Source organism: Lampris incognitus, chromosome 12 (genome assembly GCF_029633865.1).
Source record: "Lampris incognitus isolate fLamInc1 chromosome 12, fLamInc1.hap2, whole genome shotgun sequence".
Classification (NCBI taxonomy): Eukaryota; Metazoa; Chordata; class Actinopteri; order Lampriformes; family Lampridae; genus Lampris; species Lampris incognitus.
The window spans coordinates 29443521-29466459 of record NC_079222.1 but is presented as its reverse complement, the minus strand read 5'-3'; the positions used below and the strand labels follow the sequence as shown (position 1 = coordinate 29466459).

Genomic DNA, 22939 nt, shown 5'->3' with positions numbered 1-22939 from the left:
TGTTACGGTTAAAGTAAATTTGATATTTCGGTAAGGTAGGACACATAGTAAGAACACCGGATAGATGGCAATTGGTTATTCCGTGGACATATTGAAAATGGATCAAGTAGTAAGACGTTCCCTTTAAGAATTTTCGAACTTCCGGTGCTTGGACCGGAATAGCGTACGTTGTTGTTTTGTTTTTTGCTTGTAGGCTGGCGAGCTAGTCCCACGGTCGTGGCGTTTGAACTCACGTAGTTCTTTGGGATGCGTTGTCTGCTACAGTAAGATGTGTACATTTCATCTTTTGACTTAGTCCACTAAGCGTCAAATAAGTAATTTTCACATTTCGTGTGAGTTTTCAACGTCGTCATTGTTAGCTAGCTAACAGGCTAATATCAGAGGCGACCACACCGTTTGGCAACAATGGAGGGGAGTGCTAGTGTTAGAAAAGCACTGTGCGGGACCCTTGTACCCACATGTGTCACAACAGTTGCCCTTCGACAACAACCCGAAGAGAAAGAGGGACTGAAGCGACATGTTCTTGATGAAGAGGACTACATAGAGGTACCTGCCTGTTATTTGGCGTAAAATCCACGGAGAATTAAAGTGCACCATTTTCGAACGTTAGCATATTGCCATGATGTTGTTTACCTTCTTAATGTTTATGGTAGGTGATGGTAGGGTCATTATATGCCCCCCCCCCCCAGTATAATAGCTTTTCACTGTTGACAATATAATAGGAGAGAAATGTGCTCTTATTTCGAGAGTGTTAACGTTACTGCCAAGCTTCATCCATACCTTTTTTCCTGGTTGTTAGATTTACTCATTTAGCAGACGCGTTTATCCAAAGTGACTTAAGCGAGTCAGCAATTAGATGATACGTTTTTGTTTCTCAACAGGCATCATAGATCCCTAAATAGTTTCATATTGTTGCCAAGAATGCATGTCCTGTCAAGTGTATTTATTGTAGGTCAGCCTTAAACTATCAAGAGGGATTGATAGGAGATTCAACTTGCACTCTTGGCTATATGACGTCTGTGATACTGATGTAGCTGTCCAGTACATCAGTATCACAGACGTCATAGAGCCAAAAGTGCATATTGTGTCAAGTGCAGGTAGCAGGCGAGCACAATAGTAATGGACGCTGGCAAATGATTCTTCCAAAGAGGATTGCTGACTCAAGTTCAAGTTTAACTGATCTACTAATTTTGCACATACATTTTCCATGCTTTACTGCTTGGATAGAAACTTGAAGTAGAAAATTCAACATTCTATTAGTAACAACACCAAGAATATCAAGGAAAGACAGACCAGCAAAGTCCGTGTCAGCCTATAAGACCAGCAAAGTCAGTATCGGCTTATTTTGGCATGTAATTTGGGCAAGAGAATGCATAAAACCTAGTAGTGGCACCATCTTGATTGTAAGTTAAAAATAAATCAGTGAAGGTCCTGTTGTTGGGAGTAGTGCAATTCACAAATATACTGTACTTTTTGTTAATTAACCTCAATATTTCCTACAAAAATTATTCATTACAATATGTTTTTCTCTCTCCCTCTTTTACTTTACCTCCAATAGAGTTTAGAGAAGATTATTCAAAGGGACTTCTTTCCAGATGTAACAAAATTGCAAGCACAGAAAGATTATCTTGAAGCAGAGGACAGCGGTGACCTTGAGAAGATGAGAGAGATTTCCATCCGATATGGCTTGTCTTTGACTAAGTCTACACCACGACCATCTGCACCTTGTGAGTTACCACCATGCACCATGAGGGGCTTATAAAGCTACATCAAAGAAAGTTGAATCAGTTCATCTGCATACAGCGTTTATTGACAGAAACGTTTCATCACTCAACTAAGTGACCTCTTCAGTATAAACTAACTGAGGTATCCCCACCCCTAATAAACCATACAGTTGCATAACGACTGAAACCAACGACCTGTTTCATTTGGGTGTGAGCATTAACTAGAGTATGAAGGACCTTGTGTACTATTCACAGTGGATTTGGGCACGTTTGCAATCACAGCATTGTAAGATGGCGACAGATGCATAGGTTGAGAAATGTATACATTGGGGAAACTAAACAAATGCTGGCCAACAGAACGGCACAACACAGAAGAGCTAACACATCAGGCCAGGACTCCACAGTCTACAGCCATCTACAGGCAAATGGCCACTCTTTCAAGAATGAGGATGTGCATATCCTTGATAGGGGGAACGCTGGTTTGAACGGGGAGTCAAAGAGGCCATCTATGTTAAGAAGGAATGACCATCACTGAACCGGGGGGGGGCTAAGACTACATCTGTCGCCATCTTACTATGCTGTGATTGCAAACATTCCCAAATCCTCTGTGAATAGTACACATGGTCATTGAACATTGAAACTCTAGTTAATGGTCACACCCATATTTGCATGTGAAACTGGTCATTGGTTTCGGTCGTTATGCAACTGTATTGCTTATAAGGGTGGGGATACCTGCAGTCAGTTTAGACTGAAGATGTCACTTAATTGAGTGATGAATCGTATCTGTCAACAAACGTTGTGTCCAGATGAACTGATTCAACCTTCTTTGGTTTTCTTACCTGGATTATTGCACATGCATCACGACATTTATAAAGCTACAGTTATCATGTATTTAAGTTTCAGTTACTTTTTAAAATTAAAGTAGATAACTTTGGTCTGTTTCAGCAAAAATTACAAGACATTGGTCTGATTCTATTGCAGGAATTACACTTAGGAAAACCTCTCCTGTCTTTTTGCCCCTTAGATGTGACACCACTTAGCTTTGAGACACCAGAGGGTCACTCAGGATCTCCTACCTCCAGTCACGACAGACATATAACTGGCACAAAAGGTACAAGGACACCTAAGTTTTTACCTACTTATTCAGGATTCACAAACATCTTAGAAAACCTGAATAGTTATGTACTAGTTGTGCATCCATGGAAAATTATAAAATATATCAAATGTTCTGTAAATATTGAGGTCATGGAAAATTGTAGTATTAGATTATAAGATTGAATTTTTACCTGATGACATTGCATATTTTTCATATGATTATTAGCTGGGATCGCATATTGTTAGCCATATTTTGGCAGATGAGTTTACATATCAATTCTGAACATTTAGGGGGTATACTCACTGACCAGCTAAAAGTTATACAATCCATTTAGAGATTGTTGTTTGAAACATCTCCAGGGTAGGTGTCTTGATATACCATGGGGTGTCTTGATATGCCATGGTGTCAAAAGTCACAACGTTCAATGCAAATGAACATAACTCAAATTCAACAAATTCAATATTTGTTCTCACATATGGGCATATGGGTGGCACGGTAGCGCAGTGGTAAGTGCGGTCGGCTCACAGCAAGAAGGTCCTGGGTTTGAGCCCCGGGGGAGTCCAGCCTTGGTGGGTTGTCCCGGGTCGTCCTCTGTGTGGAGTTTGTATGTTCTCCCCGTGTCTGCGTGGGTTTCCTCGGGGGCTTCGGTTTCCTCCCACAGTCCAAAGACAAGTAGGTCGGGTGAATCGGCCATGCTAAATTGTCCCTAGGTATGAATGTGTGTGTGTGTGTGTGTGTGTCGGCCCTGTGATGGCCTGGCGGCCTGTCCAGGGTTTCTCCCCGCCTGCCACCCAATGACTGCTGGAATAGGCTCCAGCATCCCCGCGACCCTGACAGCAGGATAAGCGGTTCAGATAATGGATGGATGTTCTCACATAATTGAGAAATGTTACAAATACTTCATTAAAACTCAGTAATCAAACAATAATTGTTTAAGGAATGGTGTGTGTGTGTGTGTGTGTGTGTGTGTGTGTGTGTGTGTGTGTGTGTGTGTGTGTGTGTGTGTGCGCGCGTGTGTGTGTCAGTCTGTCCCTCCATCCATAGCAGATGTCATGAATCTTCTGCTGGTAGTTAATTTTGAATAATATGACCTCCCATGAACTGTGCCTGTCATGTATATCCAAGCAAAATACATGGAAAATGCTGTTTCGCATCCTAGAACATTATTTCCTAAAAAGAGTGGAAACCCTGTCATGTTGTTTGAACAGTTCAGACAAAAAAATCTTGCTTGAAACATGAAATGGCTTGAGTCCATGTATATGAATGCAGATGGCATGTCATTGCGAAATGAGCAGTCTGTATTAATAATGATAATATATTCAACTTACATAGCGCTTTTCAAATACTCAGAGTCGCTTTACAATAAACGGGGTGAAACAAGATGACAGATAAACATAACATAGACATACAGGGGTGGATGGGAAGGGGGGCTACGAGAGGGAGAAGCAGCAGCCACACGATGCCAGCAGTACTCTCCCACTTGGACAGATACAAAAGGGAAAGGAAAAACAAACATCATAAATCACAGATGAAGTCTGAAGAGGTGAGTCCCGACCAATGACCTGAATGTGGGCAGCCCGCAGCAGTGTGCGATGCGCTTGGGCAGAAAGTTGAGGGAGGGGGCAGGTCGAACGCTCAGTCACCAACCTGCCCCAGACCAGGGGTGGATGGGGGGGGGGGCACGAGAAGGCAATGCAGAAGAGGTGTGTCTTGAGACGGGATTGGAAGGGGGGGAGGGATTCTGAGTCTCTAATGATTTGGGGGAGTGAGTTCCAGAGCCTGGGAGCTGCCCTGGAGAAGACTCGGTCACCAAAGCCGCGGAGGTTGGGCCTGGGGGTAGAGAGAAGGGAGGCTGAGGTGGATCTGAGGGACCGAGAGGGTTGGTAGGGGGAGAGGAGATCGGTGAGGTATGGGCGAGCCAGTTTGTGAAGGGCTTTATAAGTAAGAACCAGGATTTTGTAATTGATCCGGTGGGAGATGGGTAGCCAGTGGAGGTCTTTTAGGACTGGGGTGATGTGGTGCTAGGATTTGGGGAAAGTTAAAAGTCGGGCGGATGTGTTCTGGACCAGTTGGAGTCTCTTGATAGAGCTAGCACTGATGCCATAGAGGAGTGAGTTGCAGTAATCAAGGTGGGAGGAGATGAAGGCATGGATCAGTGTCTCAGCAGTAGGGCATGTGAGAGAGGATCTTATTTTCGCAGTGTTGCAAAGGTGGTAGAAGGAGTATTGGACCATTTGGCGGATATGTGGCTCAGGGGAGAGGGTGGGATCAAGGATCCCACCAAGGTTGCGTGCATGGCTATTGTGAAATCAGTGACATTCCCCATATCTCATTGCAATGTTAACAGTCCAAAAACCAGTGAACAATTCATTTTCAACTCTTATCACAAATAAATGGAAGAGACATGATTGGAAAGAGTCAGGAACTTCCCTTGATAGTTTTCATGAGTCATCAGCTTGCAAAAATGTTTGAAATCTGGGCGAGGCTCCCTATCAACCTTACACAATTTACGAAGAAATCTTTTTTTTCATGTTGCTAATAAGGTCAGAATCAGATCTTATCGACCATGTAAGTTTGAACACACATGGAGTTTGACTCCGGTGTTGTGGCTCTCACAGTGTAGTTTCTTTTGTTTGGGGCGTGGGGGTGGGTTTGGAGTTTCCTTCTTTTTCTCCCCAATTGTACCCGGCCATATATCCCCACTCTTCCGAGCTGTCCCGGTTGCTGCCCCACCCCCTCTGCCGGTCCGGGGAGGACTGCAGACTACCACATGCGTCCTCTGATACATGTGGAGTTGCCAGCCGCTTCTTTTCACCTGACATTGAGGAGTTTCACCAAGGGGATGTAGTGCGTGGGAAGATCACGCTATTCCCCCCAGTTCCTCCTCCCCCCCTGAATAGGTGCCCTGACCGACCAGAGGAGGTGCTAGTGCAGCGACCAGGACAGATACCCCCATCGAGCTTCCCACCCACAGACATGGCCAATTGTGTCTGTAGGGGTGCCCAACCAAGCCAGAGGTAATACTCGAACCAACGATCCCCGTGTTGGTAGGCAACGGAAGAGACTGTAAGGAGTGTGGATGTGTTCGATGAGACAAATGGTGACTCTAAAATCACATTTATGGCCAGATGAGAGATATCGGCGGCCGAGTAACTGATTTCCAGTTGGTGAAAATGTGGTAACTTGCCGCGTCACAAATTACCATTAACTTAGAGGGCGTGTCTGTAGCGGGACGCTATAAAAGTGGTGACGCGCACACACACACCCCCCCCCCGTATTGGCTGAGCAACATCTTTGTGAGGCAAGTAGTCAGCTTCCACTGAGAAAGAGGAATCGTCTTCCACTTCCACATCCTCAACCTCAAAGCTGCTGTTGGTGGTCTCGTCGCTCACCTTTTTTTTTTTTTTTGCAAAGTGACGACAGAGCAGGGAAGGGGCTGTCACCAGTGAATTTCGTTTGTCTACGGCAAGCCCCAGTGTTTAGCCCACCCAGCCACACCCACGCAACCACCCTGAATTTCAGTAGCCAATCGCTATGAAATCATAAAACCACACCGACCTTTCGGTTGTAATTCATACCACCTGTGTTAAAAATGTGCTCAGAAACAGCATGAAAGTATCTCTTTAAAGAAGCCATCTATGTTAAGAGGGAAAGACCATCCCCAAACCAAGGGGGTTCCTGAGCGTACATCTGTCACCATCTAACAATGCTGTGATTGCAAACATTCCCAAATCCTCTGTGAATAGCACACATGGCCGTTGAAACTAGTTAACGGTCACGCCCATATTTGCATATGAAACTGGTCGTTGGTTTTGGTTGTTATGCATCTGTAATTGTTTATAAGGGTGAGGACACCTGCAGTCAGTTTAGACTGAAGAGGTCACTTAGTTGAGTGATCAAACGTATCTGTCGGTAAACGTTGTATCCAGATGAACTGATTCAACCCTGTTTGATTTTGCCTGGACCCTATTCTGGATAAGTCAACCTCAACAGTATTCAAAACAAAAGTGGCCAAAACAACCTTCGCTTTTATTAAAGATTTTAATTTGATGGATGTGTGGAGACAAATGTCTTTATACATGCTCAATAATCCAGGTAGGAAAATCATAGTCTGAACTGTTCTGACACTCCCGCCATTATACGGAATCACCACTGATCTATGCTTAGACAGCTGTTGTCCTTCTCTCGGATCTGCTGTTGCACTGTTGGGGCGTCTTCCTGGTTTCGACAAAGGCCCAGTTAGGATAACCACACATAACTAGGGTCTGTTTAATGTGGGAATTCTCCCCTTCCCCAGCCACTGTGTTGGTGGGGACATCAGCTCGGTGGTGCAGCGTCCTGATGACTCCTAGTTTGTGCTCCAGTGGATGAGGAGAGTCAACTTAAGTGTAAACCATTGCCGATTCCGTCTTGATTATGAGGTTTGAGCATGGATAGATCGTTGCAGTCTATGGTGTGTTTGGGGAGGAAGCTCCAGCGGTAGGGGCCAGCTACGGAGAAGGCTCTGTCACCCCCAGACCTGTCGTCAATGCCCTCTCAATTCCACTGGAAAAACAGATGTAACCAATAAAACACTGGAGGGTAGTATTGTAATATTATGAAAGTGTGATACATTAGCCAACACAATATTTAGTCAAATTTCCGAGTTTGGGGGGGGTCACAAGAAAACCTTTTCTGAACATTTGGGTCCCTGACAAAACAAGTTTGAAAACCACATAATTATGCTTTCATCAGATTACTCTCCATAATCAGGATATTGGCTTACATCTAAATACTCACCGTACCGGTTTATCAGTGCTTAGAGGACATAAGGCTAAGCCCTCATGAAACTACCAGCCTCCTTCATAGGTGATACTATTCACCCCAATTATAGGCAACATTATTCTCCACGGTGCCTAAATTAGCTTTTATCAGGTTGGGTTCCTCAACTTGAACGCGTGGTTTACCATTGTTTCATGTGGTTATGCCATCAACACCAAGTTTGGGCTGCAGTACAAGGAAAAGCTAAAAATATGGTGGACAAATTTACAAAGGACTGAGTTTTGTGGTTCAAGAGCTGGATGATGTGGTTAGTATAAACTGTTTTACATTCATAATGCTCTAGGTTTATTTTACCCCCCCCCTCCTTTGAATGGTTTATATTTGTTGATAACACACTCGTAATATGATTGACAGACCATTAGGATGGGGGAAAAAACACCTTAGAAATAATATCACCCTGTTTCTATTGATTTTTTTTCTTTATAGAGAACAAGGATGTCGGCAAGGAAGAGAAGGAGCTTCCCGGTCTGGATTTCTTTCTTGCTAAAAATACCAGTGAGGATAATGCATCATTCGAGCAGATAATGGTCCTGGCAGAAGACAAGGAAAAGCTAAAGCATTCATGGTTATATGAAGCAGAAGCTGAATTTAAACAGGTACCGATGCAAAAAAAAAGAAAAAAAATAATTTAAAGAAATCAATAACTTCTTCTGTTAAACAACTTCTGATATTGTCTTCTAGCGCCATGAAGAGATGCTTTGCTTGCCGTCTTCAGAAAAGAGGGCTATTGACTCTGTCAAAGCTGGGCTGGAGACCTGGGAGTACAAAGCAAAAAATGCGCTGATGTATTACCCAGAGGGTGAGCAGGTTATTAATTGCATTGTTTGGGACAAATGCTTATTAAAGTGTAGGACTCAAAAGAAAATTAGTAATTGAAGAAACTCAGTTATAAAAAAGGTAAATCTCATATGTTCTGTAAGTAATTTTTTGTCTCCCCCCCCCCCCAAATATAGGGGTTAAAGATGATGAGGCTGTCTTTAAGAAGCCCAGGGAAGTAGTTCACAGGAATACTCGATTTGTTGAAGACCCGTTCAGCAAAGCCCTCAACAAGAGCCAGATTCAGCAGGCTGCAGCTCTCAATGCGCAGGTAATCTTCCTCTTTCGGCTTGTTCCCTGTTTCTCAGGGGTCACCACAGCAGATTTGATTGTTTTTATTGGTACTGTGAGGGCACAGCACCTATGGCAGTAGTTGTTAACCCGGGCCTTGACCGATCCGGTATGGTCTTGTCAATCCGCATAATGATTTGGCAAAATTTAATGTCGAACGCCCTTTCCTGACACAACCACTAACCCTATGGACGGGGACACGGGTAAAGCGCTGGATGCCATCCCAGAATTCATGGACTTGTGCCCATGCCTGTTGCCATCAGACGGCCCACTACTACAGCAAATAATATATACAGCAAATAGCAAATACTCAATGCAGAGGTACTACGTTGAGATTACTTTTTATGAAATCAGACAGGAAATTTGATGTCACTCTAAGGATAAAGTTACTTTATCTGCAACCTGTCCACCTACCTATTCTGAATAAATCCCAGTTTGTTTGACAAACATATTTCTGTCATCATGTTCCGCTTACATTTTTGTAAATGGACTTACCATATACATTTTGTCTCTGATCTGTGCAAATCTTCTTTTAAGGTTTTAAGTCTGATAGTGTTGGGATTACGCTTTCTATTTACAGTGTAAATTATATTGTTTGAATCCAAAAGTTGATTGAAAGCAATAAATTCTTGATGAAAAGCTGATCCGCTGCGTTCACTCCACAGTTCAAACAAGGTAAAGTCGGACCAGACGGCAAGGAGCTCATCCCACATGAGTCCCCGACAGTGAATGGATATGGCTTTGAAGGAACGCCCTCCCCTGCACCAGGTAAGTGAGCGTTCATATGATCTTCAAGATGGTAACAATGCCTACATTCTTAAAAATACAGGTTGCGTGAACTGTTTTGACCTGCTTATTCAGCAGTACTGACTTGTTTTCTTTTAAATTGAATTTCCATAACATAAATTTTCCCCCAAAGGTGCAGCCGAGTCCCCTTTAATGACCTGGGGTGAGATAGAGAGCACTCCGTACCGTCTGGATGGGTCAGACTCGCCATATGTTGAAAGGAACCACGGCCCCTCATTTAAGGTACTAAACTTGTAGTGATTAGCTCATAAAACACTCATGTTGGCTGAGTGATTGATTTGTAAAGTTTACGATTTTAACTTTGTCGTGTTGTTTATTTTATTTATTTATTTATCGAAAAGATTCCAGAGCCTGGAAGAAGAGAAAGATTGGGTCTGAAGATGGCAAATGAAGCTGCAGCCAAAAACCGTGCCAAGAAACAGGAGGCATTACGAAAGGCTACTGAGAACCTCGCAAGGTAAACACGCTTACCTTATCGCTGATAACAGTATTTAAACTTTAAGTAAAACTTTGATGTCATGGTTTCATCTCTTGGTAATCTTAAACAGATTATCAGTGTAACATGTTGATGCAACACTGGTCCAGTGAATGAGTCTATTCCAAAAGTTATATCACTTGTTATTCACTTTAGACTTTACTCTTATCATTCTACACTATAGATGTTCACAAGTCCTCACATACAAATCCAAGTCACGTCTCAAGTCTTTGGTCAAAGGTCTGAGTCAAGGCTCCAGAATAGCTCAGCTTAAAAACAACAGTATGCTATTTCTAAATTCAGCAAGACTGCTGCTAGTTGATATGCAGGAGTCAGAAGCGTATATGGCAGCTTTAGTGGAGGGGCTGAATGGAAAAATAACAAGTTGATGAAACAGTGACAAATACCACATCCATTATAAGTGCCAAACAATGATACCCAGCCAGGCAAATGCAGCATCAACCAATCGGCACTCACTCTCTCACTCACTCACTCGCTCATTTACTCAATCACTCGCTCACTCGATCGCTCATTTACTCACTCACTCACTTACTCATTCACTCACTCACTCACTCACTCATTCACTCACTCACTCACTTGCTCATTCACTCACTCACACAGAGACGCACACCATTCCTTCCTGCTCCAGTAAGGAGACAAAATAGGATTATGTGCTATGACATTAAACTAATATTAGATTAAATTAGCGATGATTTAGTATTTATATAGTTATTTAGTTTCTGTGTTTTCTTTTATGTTGTGTATTTGGGTTAGTGCATGTTGGTTATAGGAACAGGTACACTGAGGAAGGAGTGTGTGAGAATTTTGTCGACAGTCCAGTCTTTCACTCTGTCCATGGCAGGAAATGAGTACATTGCACGTGTTAATAGTCCATGATCTTATTTTTCATTGTAACATCTCCCTACTAGGACAAGAATGGGTGGTGTGTGTGTGTGTGTGTGTGTGTGTGTGTGTGTGTGTGTGTGTGTGTGTGTGTGTGTGTGTGTGTGTGTGTGAACTGACTAAAGTTGGGTGTCATTGCATGGCACTAATTTAGTGTTAGTTTTTTTTCCTGTTCGTGACCCCCCACCCCCCACCCCCGGCGGTGACTTACCATGACCATGCCACTAAAATGCTTGTGTTATTTGAATGAGTTACCAGCAGGTTATGTTGTTAAACAGCTGTGATAAAGAGAGCGAGGCTAAATGACTCCCCTGCCTGGATGAGTTTTGATATGTGAAGTTTAGTGTCATTATTCCCACATCTTCAATTTTACTTGCACATTTTTTACATGTAGAAGTCCTTTTGTTGAGCTCGGTGAGCTTGAAGTCTTTAAATCCAAAAGGCAACAGTGAGTAGAAGTGTGTTGGAAACCATGCTGTAGTAGGTAAGCAGTGTGGTGGTGTTGTGATTACATCGGGATGGCGTGATGTGAACAGCGATGGGGGGGCAATGTTTTCACCTGTGATTTTCACAATGGCATTTGGCGATCTTTTATTTAAAGACTCTTATTGTTCACGATTCATTACTGATGAGCAAGGCTGGGTGTTTGTCACGGAAGTCGCGGGTGTCACGGATTCCGTGATTCTCGCCATTTTTTTGCCATGTCTGCGATTTCCCCAGTTTTTAGTGCTTTCCGTGATTTTTCTACAGTTTTGAATGGTAGCCTAACTGTCAATCTTAACGTAGCCTACAGTGTGATCTGTATAGGCACTAAGCATTTTAACCATCACTTCTGAACCGCATATAGCCTAGCATTGTACATTTTGACCTACACTCCGACCCATAGATTGTCCCAATTAGCGGAAGTTTACAGTGTAATGTTACGTTCCCATGGTTACGTTAGAAGTGCGAATGAATGAACAGCTAACGTTAGTCACGGTCCGATCAAAAACTTCAAAATGAGTAAAACTGCAAAGACCTCCGCTAAAGCACGATCCCTACAATACCCAGAAAAAACTTTTCATGTCAGTGGTGGTTTGTTATTTTGCTCAGTGTGCAACATCCCGGTGGACTACACTCGAAAAGCAAGTTGCAACAAGCATTTGCAGACAAACGTCCATAAAAAGAAAACCACAGATTGGGCCATTGAAACCGAGAAGAGCCGAAAACTGCAGAAAACTGTCAGAGCTGTTTCAAGCTAAAACAACCGCACAATTGCATAGACAGAGTGAGGTAATTAAACTTACAGAAGCTTTCACTTCAGCCAACATCCCCTTACACACACTGGATAATGTTGGCCTGAAGTCCTATCTGGAACGCAATCTCCGTGACATCGGAGTAATTCCAAGTGCCTGTCAACTCCGATGCACCTACCTGCCTAGCACATTCGTGAAACACGTGAACGAGATCAAAGACAGACTCAAAGTTTGTGACGGAATTAGCATTGTTGCTGATGAGTTTTTAAAAAAAAACATTTATTCAAGCACTTGTTACTGTTGCTACAGTTGCGCATGTTATTTCAATAATTTACCACTACTGTGCATGAGATCTCTTGGTTAATTGATGACGTTCAAGCTATTTACAACACTCCGTGATTTCTGCCTCTTTCTTTTCAGTTTTCTGTGATTGTCTACAACTTTGCCGTGATTGCTCCGTGACTTTAGTCAATATTTTCCGTGACAAACACCCAGCCTTACTGATGAGTCCCGAGTCAAGTCTGGTCATTTTAGGACAAGTGGCGAGTTGAGTCTCAAGTCTGTGTATGCATATCTTAAGTGCGATCTGAGAATGAGTCGCCAACTTGAGTCCCCCACCCCTGTTCTGTGCCTATTGCACACATCTCATTTCTAATAAACTCACTGACCTTTGTCTTGCAGTATTACTCCTAAAGGCCTGAGCCCAGCTCTCACCCCTGCACTGCAACGGCTTGTGAATAGGACATCTAGCAAATACACTGACAAAGCGCTGAGGGCAAGCTACACCCCCTCACCCTCACACAGAGCAAGTGGCTGCAAGACTCCATTTGGTGATTCGTCTACACCTTCAGGAACACCGACACCGAACAGAGTGAAGACCCCAAGCTCTCAAGATCCGGCCTCCATCACAGACAACCTGCTGCAGCTTCCCAAGAGGAGAAAAGCCTCAGAGTTTTTCTGATAAAAGTCTTTTCCTGATCTTCCCAAAACTGAGTTTATGATGTGGAAAAACTGTTCGCTATTTAGCTTCCTCCGAACTGATGAGCACATCGTTTGTGTCACTTGGTGGAACATTCTTCAGTTCTTCTATTTCATATTTCATTTTATTAATTTCTCCGGGATCAATTTCAATACAGAACTTCTGGTTTGTTTTAATGTAAGCGTCTGTAATCAGAGTTTACTTGGCTCAGTCAATACAGCCAGTCAACTTGTATTTATTTTTAAAAATATTTGTTATCCGATGAGTAACTTTAATAACCATGAGTACTACTATGGGACAGAATTGTTTTTCCAAGTCTCTGCAGATCCCAACATAATGCATATTGTGCAGTCATTCTTGAGATCTGGGACAAAACATGTCCACCAGACAAAACACAGTTTTGGGGTAGAGAATGTATAAATATAACAGAAAGTTGAGCCAGTTCATGTGGACACAACATCAGGTCTGCTTTGTGCCATTTACAGATGTCCTAGTTAAGCTGAATGAAGCATCACCAGTTCGTAAAAGTAGCACCAGGAACATACACCACATATCTGCAGAGGTCGTGCACTTCATAGAAGAGGACTCGGCTGTTGCCTAGTGTATTAACTCCATTGACTGCCTCGAAAAGTCAAATTTGATTGTATATTAAGTTTATTATGACAGGTTTGCAGTATTTGTAAAGGTCCGGCTGTCATGAAAGATTTTGTATGATCTTAATTAGTTAATGTATAAGCAGCATATATTTGTTGAAGAGGTTGTGGACCTTAAAACTGGGATGTGTGTGTTGTCTATTGCCCGTCTGTGTTTAAAGTCCCTTTACTCCCTTGAGATTTGAATCCGAGAAGAGAAGGGTCAGGTCATGTTTCTTCACGTCTCACCACATTACAGTATTTGCGAGAGTTGAATGGTCGTTTTGAATGAAATATGTTCCTGTTCCTTACAAGTTTGTCACCGCCATCACTTTTGCGGCAAGGCAATATTATTTGTATACCCCAGTATCACAAATTTGCCTCGGTGGGCTTTATAGAAATACAACATCCTGTCCTGGGACCCTCGCATCAGATAGGGAACAACTCCCCTAAAAAAAAACTTTAAAAGACCACACAATCATACAAGGTCACACTTAAAGCAGTCCTTACACTGCAAATTCACCACTGTTGATGCCTCGTCAACTCCGTCAGATGGTCTTTTGTGGGTTTTTTTTAAGAATATGTGTTTTGTTCCCTCAATAACATTTGTTAATAAAATAGTCTCATTTACAAAGTTAATGTGTAATTTTTATGCTTCTAAATATCACTTAATTATATTTATATTGTGGAGATTTAGCACAAAATTGGTTAATCTATACAACCTAAACTGCAGTCATTAAACACTGACTAATCTTAACTTTTACAAGGTGGTATGATCCATTTGAAAACGTGTGTGCATCATTAAGAGAACCAGTAAACTGCGAAACGTCAGAATATCTGTGATGAGTTCATTCCAGATCATTTACAGACGTTTCTGTCTGACGGTGTTGACAGGAATCTAGTGCTGATCCGGCAGACATGTCATTCATCAAAAAGGAGGAGGGGGGGGGCTACAACAGGGAGGTTGTTCCAAAACATGGCTAGATAGCCAAAACCTAACTGAACAAAGATGTACACATAGCTTTTGAAAATAATCACGAATTTATTTTATTTTTTTAAGAAAATCAGAACATGCTTTGTCCCTGATCTCAAGAATGCCTGTACGGCAAGGTCAGTCTTATCTCAAAGCCGTGTATTAAACACGTCTTGTACACAATTACACAGGTTTGAATACACTGCAATATTCAGAAATGGTCACTGACAGTGTGAAAAGGTATGGATTACCAGTGGGTTTTATATGTTTGGTTACTTGAATGTATGGGAGAACGGAAGTGGAGTGTAGCACCAGCAAGCATCTTCAACTCTAAATGCACAGGCTCGAGCTGTGGAGTAACGTGTACATCAGCACATTCGTAAGTTGCTTGTGGCTTTGTAAAATTCACAACATTTGTTTCATTATTTTGGTATAATTGGTGCATGGGTTTTGTTTTTGTTTGTTTGTACAAATGCTAACTATGTACTGTAGAGTTCACTGCTATTAATAAACACACTTCAAAACTGGGCGTGGCTTAATTCACGTGCGGCAGTTGTGCCACGCCGTACACCGCCATTAAACCCGGCTCGAAGGTCGTCTTTCTCACCATAGACCCGACCCACTAACCCGTGACCCGGCAACAGTGTATCCCCCCCTCCCGGAACTACTAAACATCTCCCCCAATTATGTGCAATTAACACTTGTGAACCGGCTACACTAACCCCTCCCCCCCTTTATTAAAGTCCTCGAGCCCGAGGACAAAATCTCTAAACCTCGGAAGAGTTCTCCGCTGCCTCCTCGGTCACCCTTGTAGGTGTGCTATCCCCTGGTCGGTCCTCCCCTGGCTCTGGTCTGGGTTGCCCTACCCCCCAAGGAGGTGAGCTGGGCACTGGGCCAGCAGATTGGATCCCATTTATTGCGTCATCAGAGCTGGTTGATATAGCCCCCCCCCTTCCCAAGATGTCACGGCAGGCAACACGGGTGTCCCCCCCCCTGCCTCCACTCCAGCCGCCGGAGGCGCTGCAGAGCCCCTGTACAGCACCAGCCGATCACAGTGTAGCGCCACTTTGCACCCCTGTAGGGGCAATTCTACCCAACAGACAACCTCTCCTAGCCGCCCCAAGACCAAGCAAGGCCCCAGCCAGTGGCTGTCCCATTTAGAGCACCTGCCCTTCTTCTAGATTGAGATGTGGACCCAAACTAGCTCCCCGGCTGCCAAGTGTTGCCCCCTGGCACTGAGGTCATAAATCCCTTTCTGCCGCACCTCCACACTCTGCAGGTGCCTCCGGGCATGTGCGGTGTCCAAACGGTCCTGAAGCTGCCTGGCATAGCTCGGACCCGCAGCAGCAGATGGTACATCCGGGGTCCATCCAAATACCAGCGCCGCAAGGGTCCTCATTTCCCTGCCAAACATGAGGGGGGCTGGTGTGCGTGAAGGGGAGTCCTCGACCGCAGAGCGGCACACCATGAGGACAAGGGGTAAGTGCACATCCCAGTCGAGCTGATGGGTGGATGTTAGGGTAGATAGCTGTTCAGCTGGGGTGTGGTTAAACCGCTCCACTAACCCGTCACTCTGGGGGTGGATAAGTGTTGTGCGGCCCACACGCGCGCGCGTGCACACACACACACACAAAGCGTGGATAGGAACAAACAGGCGCGGATCTACGGGGTGGCAAGGGGTGGCAGCTGCCACCTCTGGGACACAGTCTTGCCACCCCATTTATAAATCAGATAATATGTTTTTAAAGTATATTTTATGTACATGCATGGCGACGGTCAATGAGACCCGCACCAAGCTCATCTCAAACAGAAGTCGCCGATTTAGAATCCCCCCCCCCACGGGCGCGGATCTACGGGATGGCAGCTGCCACCTCTGGGACACAGTCTTGTCACCCCTTTGCCACCCCAGGAAAAAATCTCTAGATCCGCCACTGGGAACAAATGACGAATATCAAGAACAAGGACGGAAAGAAAGATAAAAACATGAAAGGTGAAGAGACGGAGGGGAATAAAATAAACGAAAACCGGAAAGGAAACGATGACAATTCAGATTTGAGTGGCTGTTGCAGCTAGAAAAGCGCTACATAAAATGCAACTTGATTGATTGATTGATTGATTGATTGATTGATTGATTGATTGATTGATTGATTGATTGACTGACTATGAGAGAGGAAACGGAACAAACGAGTGAACAGACGACGAACGACAGTGGAGAAGAATGTGGAGAAAGGAGGGAGAAATACGGCAAAGAGTTGACGGTGGAAGTGGCGGTGGAGGTGGGGGGGGGGGTGAAAGAGTTACCATGACGGAAATACTGAAGGAGGTGACGAAAGAGTGTGGAGAGGTAGTCGCAACGAAGGACGAGGACGGGAAATCCAAGTTTATGGACGGCGTGCGAATGAAAGGGGCGATGATTCACGCCAAAGACGTCACAAACAATGATACGGTGGCGTCCTTCATCAGCCCGCCTGTCTATCTGGAGGACGGGAAGATACTGGCAAAGCTGGGAGTCTGGGGATTGAAGGGGTTATCGCCAACGAAATGACGCATGAGGCCTGGAACAGAAATAGCTGACGGAAAGAGATTCGTAAAAGTACTTTTCAACAACCAGATCCGTTCACTCCCCAACTCCACAAAATCTGAGACTCTTAAGAGGTTCAGAATATTTTTACAATCATTCATGACAGACAAAGTACGTGTGTGCAGACTCTGCATTAAACCCGGGCACATTTTTAGAGAGAGCCCAGCAGGGGAGGTTCCTATAAGACAACACCAATATCACATAAAACATCTTTTTTTTAGATGCCAACATTTAATTAGAATATTTCCCCTGTGAATAAAAAAAAGAAAGTGTCACTGTTAAAAAAAAGTGTCGCGTGTATTGTGCAACACAGCGCCCTCCTCAGGTGACACGGGGGAGTGTTCTGCTTCACTAACCCACTGTAAGTGAATGTAAGCTGAAAAAGTACCTCACACGTTGTTGATTGGACAATTATGGTTTATGACGCGTTTTAATGCCCACCCAGTGAAGCAGTGCTTCACCTAGTCTTTCCTCGACCTAAAAATATTTGACACCCGTCTAACTAATCAGAGAACACCAGTTCAGCCTTTCCGATCCTTGATTTGTTCTCCAGTCTTCATCATACCTTTTGGTATTCGAAGCGCGGTGAAAGATAAGATAGAAAGATATGAAAAGAGATTAGCCTAAGATAAACTAGTGGTTACTATAGTAGTTGTTTGTGGTTCTTGTATATATATTGTAAATATTATAATAATTAATTAATCTGTTCAGATCTTTATTGTTCAATTTTATTGTTCATTTTTACATTTGCATTTTTTATCTTGACCTCGTGTAGTAGCCCTGTACTCAGTTGTTCTAACTAGCTTAGCTAGCTAGCTACTCCTGTCCTGTCTTTCGCAATTTTTAAAAAAGAAGAATTATGATGGATGCAAACATTATGGACCGGATCCTACAGGAATATTTTCGCAATTTCTCCTGTGAGGAAAAACTAGCATTTAAGGCACAGGAGAGACCACAGCCCCCCATCAAGCTGGTGCAGAGAGTGGGCTCGGTAAGTCGGAGTTTTAAGTGTTCTAGGTGACAAGGTGGAGTGGCTAACGAGGAGTGTGCTAACAAACCGCTTGTATTGCTGGCCTTCAAGAATCAAGAGTCAAGAATAGAATCAAGAATCAAGAACAATTTATTGCTATTTCTATCATGTACTTGACACAAAAGAAACGAAATTTCGTTTCACCCAGCCCACAGAAGCGCAACTCAAGGGCAGCTCAAGTTTGGGTGCACTGGGCAGCTTAGGCTCGGGGCGCCGGCACGCTGGGTAGCTGAGGCTATGGGACGCTGGGTGGCTGAGGCTCTGGGACGCCGAGCGGCTTAGGCTCGGGTGTACCGGGCAGCTTAGGCTCGGGGGCACCAGGCAGCTCAGGGCTGCCAGGCACCTTAGGCTTGGGGGCGCTGGGACACTTGGCGGCTGAGGCTATGGGATGCTGGGCGGCTTAGGCTCGGGTGTACCGGGCATCTCAGGCTCGGGGGCAGCGGGCAGCCTGCCCTGTCCTAGCAGGAACCGGACAGCAAATCAGAGAAAGGGGAGCTGAGTGAAGCCGGGAATTAAGGGTCATTCAGGTACACGGGTGCAGGTGAACTAAAACACCAATCACGGGACAGGAGAGTGCCAATGACCCAGCTCACACACCCATGACAGAGCGGTCTGGCAGGACGCAGAAGCGGGACAGGCTAAGCTAACTGCTAGCCCATGCAGACCGGCAGTTCTGACAAGTCATCCTGGCTGGTGTCCGTTCTCTGGACAGAGGACATTTTTTTGGACTGCGTTGCACTGAGTGTGCTGTTTTTTTTAACTGTTTCTCTTTCCTTTTTTTTTTCTTTTTGCGTTTTTCTCTCTGTTTTTGTATGTTTGTGGTGGTGTCATTTTTGGGAAATTTGGATGTTTGTTTTTTGTGTTGCACTGCTGTGGGCTGGAGGAAGCGAAATTTCGTTTTTTGTGTACGCAAGTGTAGGAAATGACAATAAATTGGTCCTGATTCTTGATTAAAGGGGTTTTACAATAAGACTAGCCTTAGGCACTGGTACAACAGCTGAAGGTATTGGCCAGTGTTGTGAACATCTTAGCAATGAGGGACTTCTTTTTAGTCTCGCAAGTTGAAGTCTTGCGGACGGATGGTGCCTTTTCCTCTTCACAGGCTGCAGTGATGTTTTCAGTCTTAATGCAGCCCACCTTGGCACGCTTTCTGCAGAGGAACTGTTGGAAGCGTTTCAAGAGACTGGCCTTCTTTTTGGACGCCTTTTTCTCTGCTGAGTCAGCTCTGGGAGATATTTCAAACAGCAGCTGGTTTTTCAAAGCCCTCACAATGGCATCCTCAAAAGAATTATCCCCTTTTAACGTGGCCGCCTGCATGATGCTCTCCGTGCCGAATTCTTCCAGGAGGTCATGCAGGAGAGCCTTGTAACTAATATTCGCCTTGCAGTCTGAGGGGAGGGCAGAGAAACGTTCCTCAACGGTGGCATCATTCACCTCCATCATTGCTAGATTCTTTATGAGCTCGTTCAAAGTGACACTGGATCCTTCACTTTTTGAGGAGGAAGTGATATCTGTGAGCAGCCTCACAAGCAATAGGTTCACCATGTAGTATTGCTCAGAGCTGCTCTCAGACATAAAAGAAAGACAGGACCCACTTCGCTGCTCGGCCACTTCTCCAATGCATGGGTCCACTCTTCCTTCCTCAAAACCCCCCTTCCAGGAGGCTACAATTGTTGCCCTCAGGGTCTCCCACTCTTTGACCTCAGTTGCTGATGTCGCCGATGACACTCTAAGCATCCCCCTTGAAGTAGCCATGCTTGGGGCCTTTATGGGACATCCAAGGGTAATTTTTGTGTCCGACATCTGGGAGTCCTGGCCCAACCAGAGGACACTGTACTGCAACAGGCGCTCGACTGAGTCCTCCACAATGGTATACAGGGTCGATGTTGAGTCTCTGTCAGAGGCGTCCACTTTGCTCAGGACAATTGCACTATCTGACAGGCTCCTCCCAATTTGCGTCGCAGGTGTTTGGTCTCTCACTTCAGCCTTAATAAGGTCAAAGATTTTAGTTGAAAGTTCTTTTGCAATGGCTTTCAACTCATCACTGGAGATGTGAGTGTCAGATTCTTTTTGTTCGCCATCCTCGTCCTCTGGCCCCAGAACATTCCCCACCAGCCACTCGGTTACCTCACTGATGTCTTCCTCTTTGTCTACAGAGTCCAAAGCATTAACGCTAAGGACTGAGACTCTCCTAGTAGGAGACTGAAGGAATGATGGGGCCGTGTAAGGCCTGCATAGGCTCTGACTCTCCATTTCCATATCCTCTGGAATCTGTTTTGCAGAATCCACCGTTGCACAGACCACATTGGAGATCCCTTTAGTACATCTGAGAAAAGTCAACGTGTAACCAATGTACTTTTCTACAAACTGCGCAAACCTTGTCCTACGTGTCCCATGTGTGCTGTAGTGACTTGGACCACCACTTTGTGAGAACAAGGTCTGAGGTTCTGACACACAAGGTGTTGCAGGCCTGGATCTATGGCTGCCATGGCTGGAGGAACAAAATGATGAACTGGCGGCCACTGTCTTGTCAAAAGTGGCCGCAACCTTGTTATCTATCAGCTCCATGCATGGGTGGTCCCTCTCGGTATCGATGACATCAAGGTCCATCAACGTCCAAGGCATCATCGAAGCATCCTCAACACTTTGGAATTCCTCCTGTGCTGAGGGGTCAGTGGTGGCTATGGCTGTAGAATGGGATGTTGTGCAGCAGCCCATCATCTTTGCCAGGCACCCTCTCATGGTGGTGCCCATGGCAGCAACAATGCTGCGGAGAGTGTGGGTTTTGTGAACACATCCACCGACGAATACCTTAGGGCTGTCTGGCTCCAGAACTGCCTCCTGAGCAATCTCAGAGAGGACAGAGTTAATCTTCTCAGCGGCCTCGCTGGCCACCAGTCGGTTAAGCTCAGTTGAGACCTCTGACTTGGTCTCTGTCACACCCAAGATTTCTGACATTGACTGGAGGATGACATGACCCATGCTCTCCTTGACAATGTCTTCAGTCACCAGGAGATTATCCATCACCTCCTGCTCAGTCTCATCTGGGGTTCTTTTGAGAGAATAAAGAAAATATTATTATTCAGTCTCCTGTTGGAAATACTGCCACAGTTTACTACCAATCTAGTTTTTCAATATTTTCATAACATTTCCCTTATTCTCTTAAATCTGCTCTCTTAAATTTTGTGTTATGGTTAAATGTTACTGAAAAGACAGCTGGAAACAAAACAGATTCTTATGCCGACTTACGTCCTAATGATTAAATCTTAATGATGGGCTAACTGACTTTAATAACTCAACTGTCAATACAATAAAAGTTTAACACCCACACAGTTGGACAATTTGTAAATGGGACTCATTAAAAATAACTGATTGATTACCAAGTTTCACAGTACACCACTGTAAGACTCCATTTGAATGGGAAAACACAATGGATGTGAAAACCTGGTCATTCTAATGACAATTGTATACATTTTGAAACTAGTGCAGGAGAATGTGAGTGTTTGAGTCTAGAAGATTTACTTATGGACTTACTCTAATGAGCAGGGACTCCCATTCTGTCTTAAGGGTGGTGGAGACACATATTTGCAGTGCTTGGACCCTTGGATCACAGCATCCAGGATAGTCGAGGCGACAAGCTGGACTATGTCCATGGCCATCACAGCCATGACACACACCATGTCCTGTTGGGAATGAGATGAAAAGCAATGATAAATAACACGGTGATGTTGTTGTTGTTGTTGTTCTTCCATAAGTAGAGATTTGTGGTCAAAAACATGGGTGTTATGTCAGTAACTTACCGGGTCCATGGTGCCAGAAGCTATCATCCTCCATTGCCTGTAAAACAAAAACCATGAACAAAACCATATTAGATAAACAGACATGATAATAATAATACTAATAATAACAAATTTTATTTGTGGGTGCCTTTCAGAGCACTCAAGGACACCTTCAGTTAAAAAAAAAAACAAGCAGCACTGTATCAGACAACACAAGATCAAAACAGAGCATGGTAGACAATAAAAAGTTAATACAATAGATAAGTATAAAATCATTATCAGCACAAAACTCAATGCTTAATTGAGGTTAATAATTAATTGACGCTGATAATTCACCTGCATATTATCACCCTAATTTCCTTCCAATTATGCTGATATTCTGCTTTCTAACACAAGTTGTTTCTTCTGTTCCCCATTTGATAAAATATCAAACACAACAATGAATCCATTTACAGCACTTACTCTTCAGACAGCGTCTTAAAGAGGTTAAAAATCAGCGGTTGGATCTCCTCCAAGTTAATGTGGGGTAGGCCCACGCTGAACCTGACTTTTTTATCCATCTGAAAGACAGAAATATAATGGTTATTATCAAGATCAGAGTTCCTTCCAATGAAAGCATTTCATTTCCACATGTTTTAGTATGCATTTATTTTAATGTTTAGAATAATAATATTATTATTACTAGTGGTAGGTCTGTTCGGATGTAATTCCCCTCTCCGACCACAATGAGGGTTGCAATGGCAGAGTAGCGCTGTTCGTCGGGTCGCCACGGGAAGAATGTGTATGTCGGGCCTTCA

At 44.0% G+C, this 22939-nt stretch overlaps 1 protein-coding gene and 1 long non-coding RNA gene across 2 annotated transcripts; one reads left to right on the top strand and one right to left on the bottom strand.

Annotated features, from left to right (window-relative positions):
- On the top strand, positions 1-14418 carry ess2 (ess-2 splicing factor homolog). Its single transcript, XM_056290627.1, has 10 exons — positions 1-546; positions 1559-1727; positions 2749-2835; positions 8068-8237; positions 8323-8440; positions 8595-8728; positions 9414-9516; positions 9668-9777; positions 9897-10012; positions 12850-14418. Exons 1-10 carry the CDS (start codon positions 406-408, stop codon positions 13127-13129), a joined length of 1428 nt encoding a protein of 475 aa, XP_056146602.1. The 5' UTR covers positions 1-405; the 3' UTR covers positions 13130-14418.
- Positions 14419-22162: 7744 nt separating this feature from the next.
- On the bottom strand, positions 22163-22939 carry LOC130121432 (uncharacterized). Its single transcript, XR_008811069.1, has 3 exons — positions 22825-22939; positions 22605-22702; positions 22163-22200 (listed from the first exon to the last, which is right to left on the bottom strand). It is a non-coding gene; the product is annotated as an uncharacterized LOC130121432 (long non-coding RNA).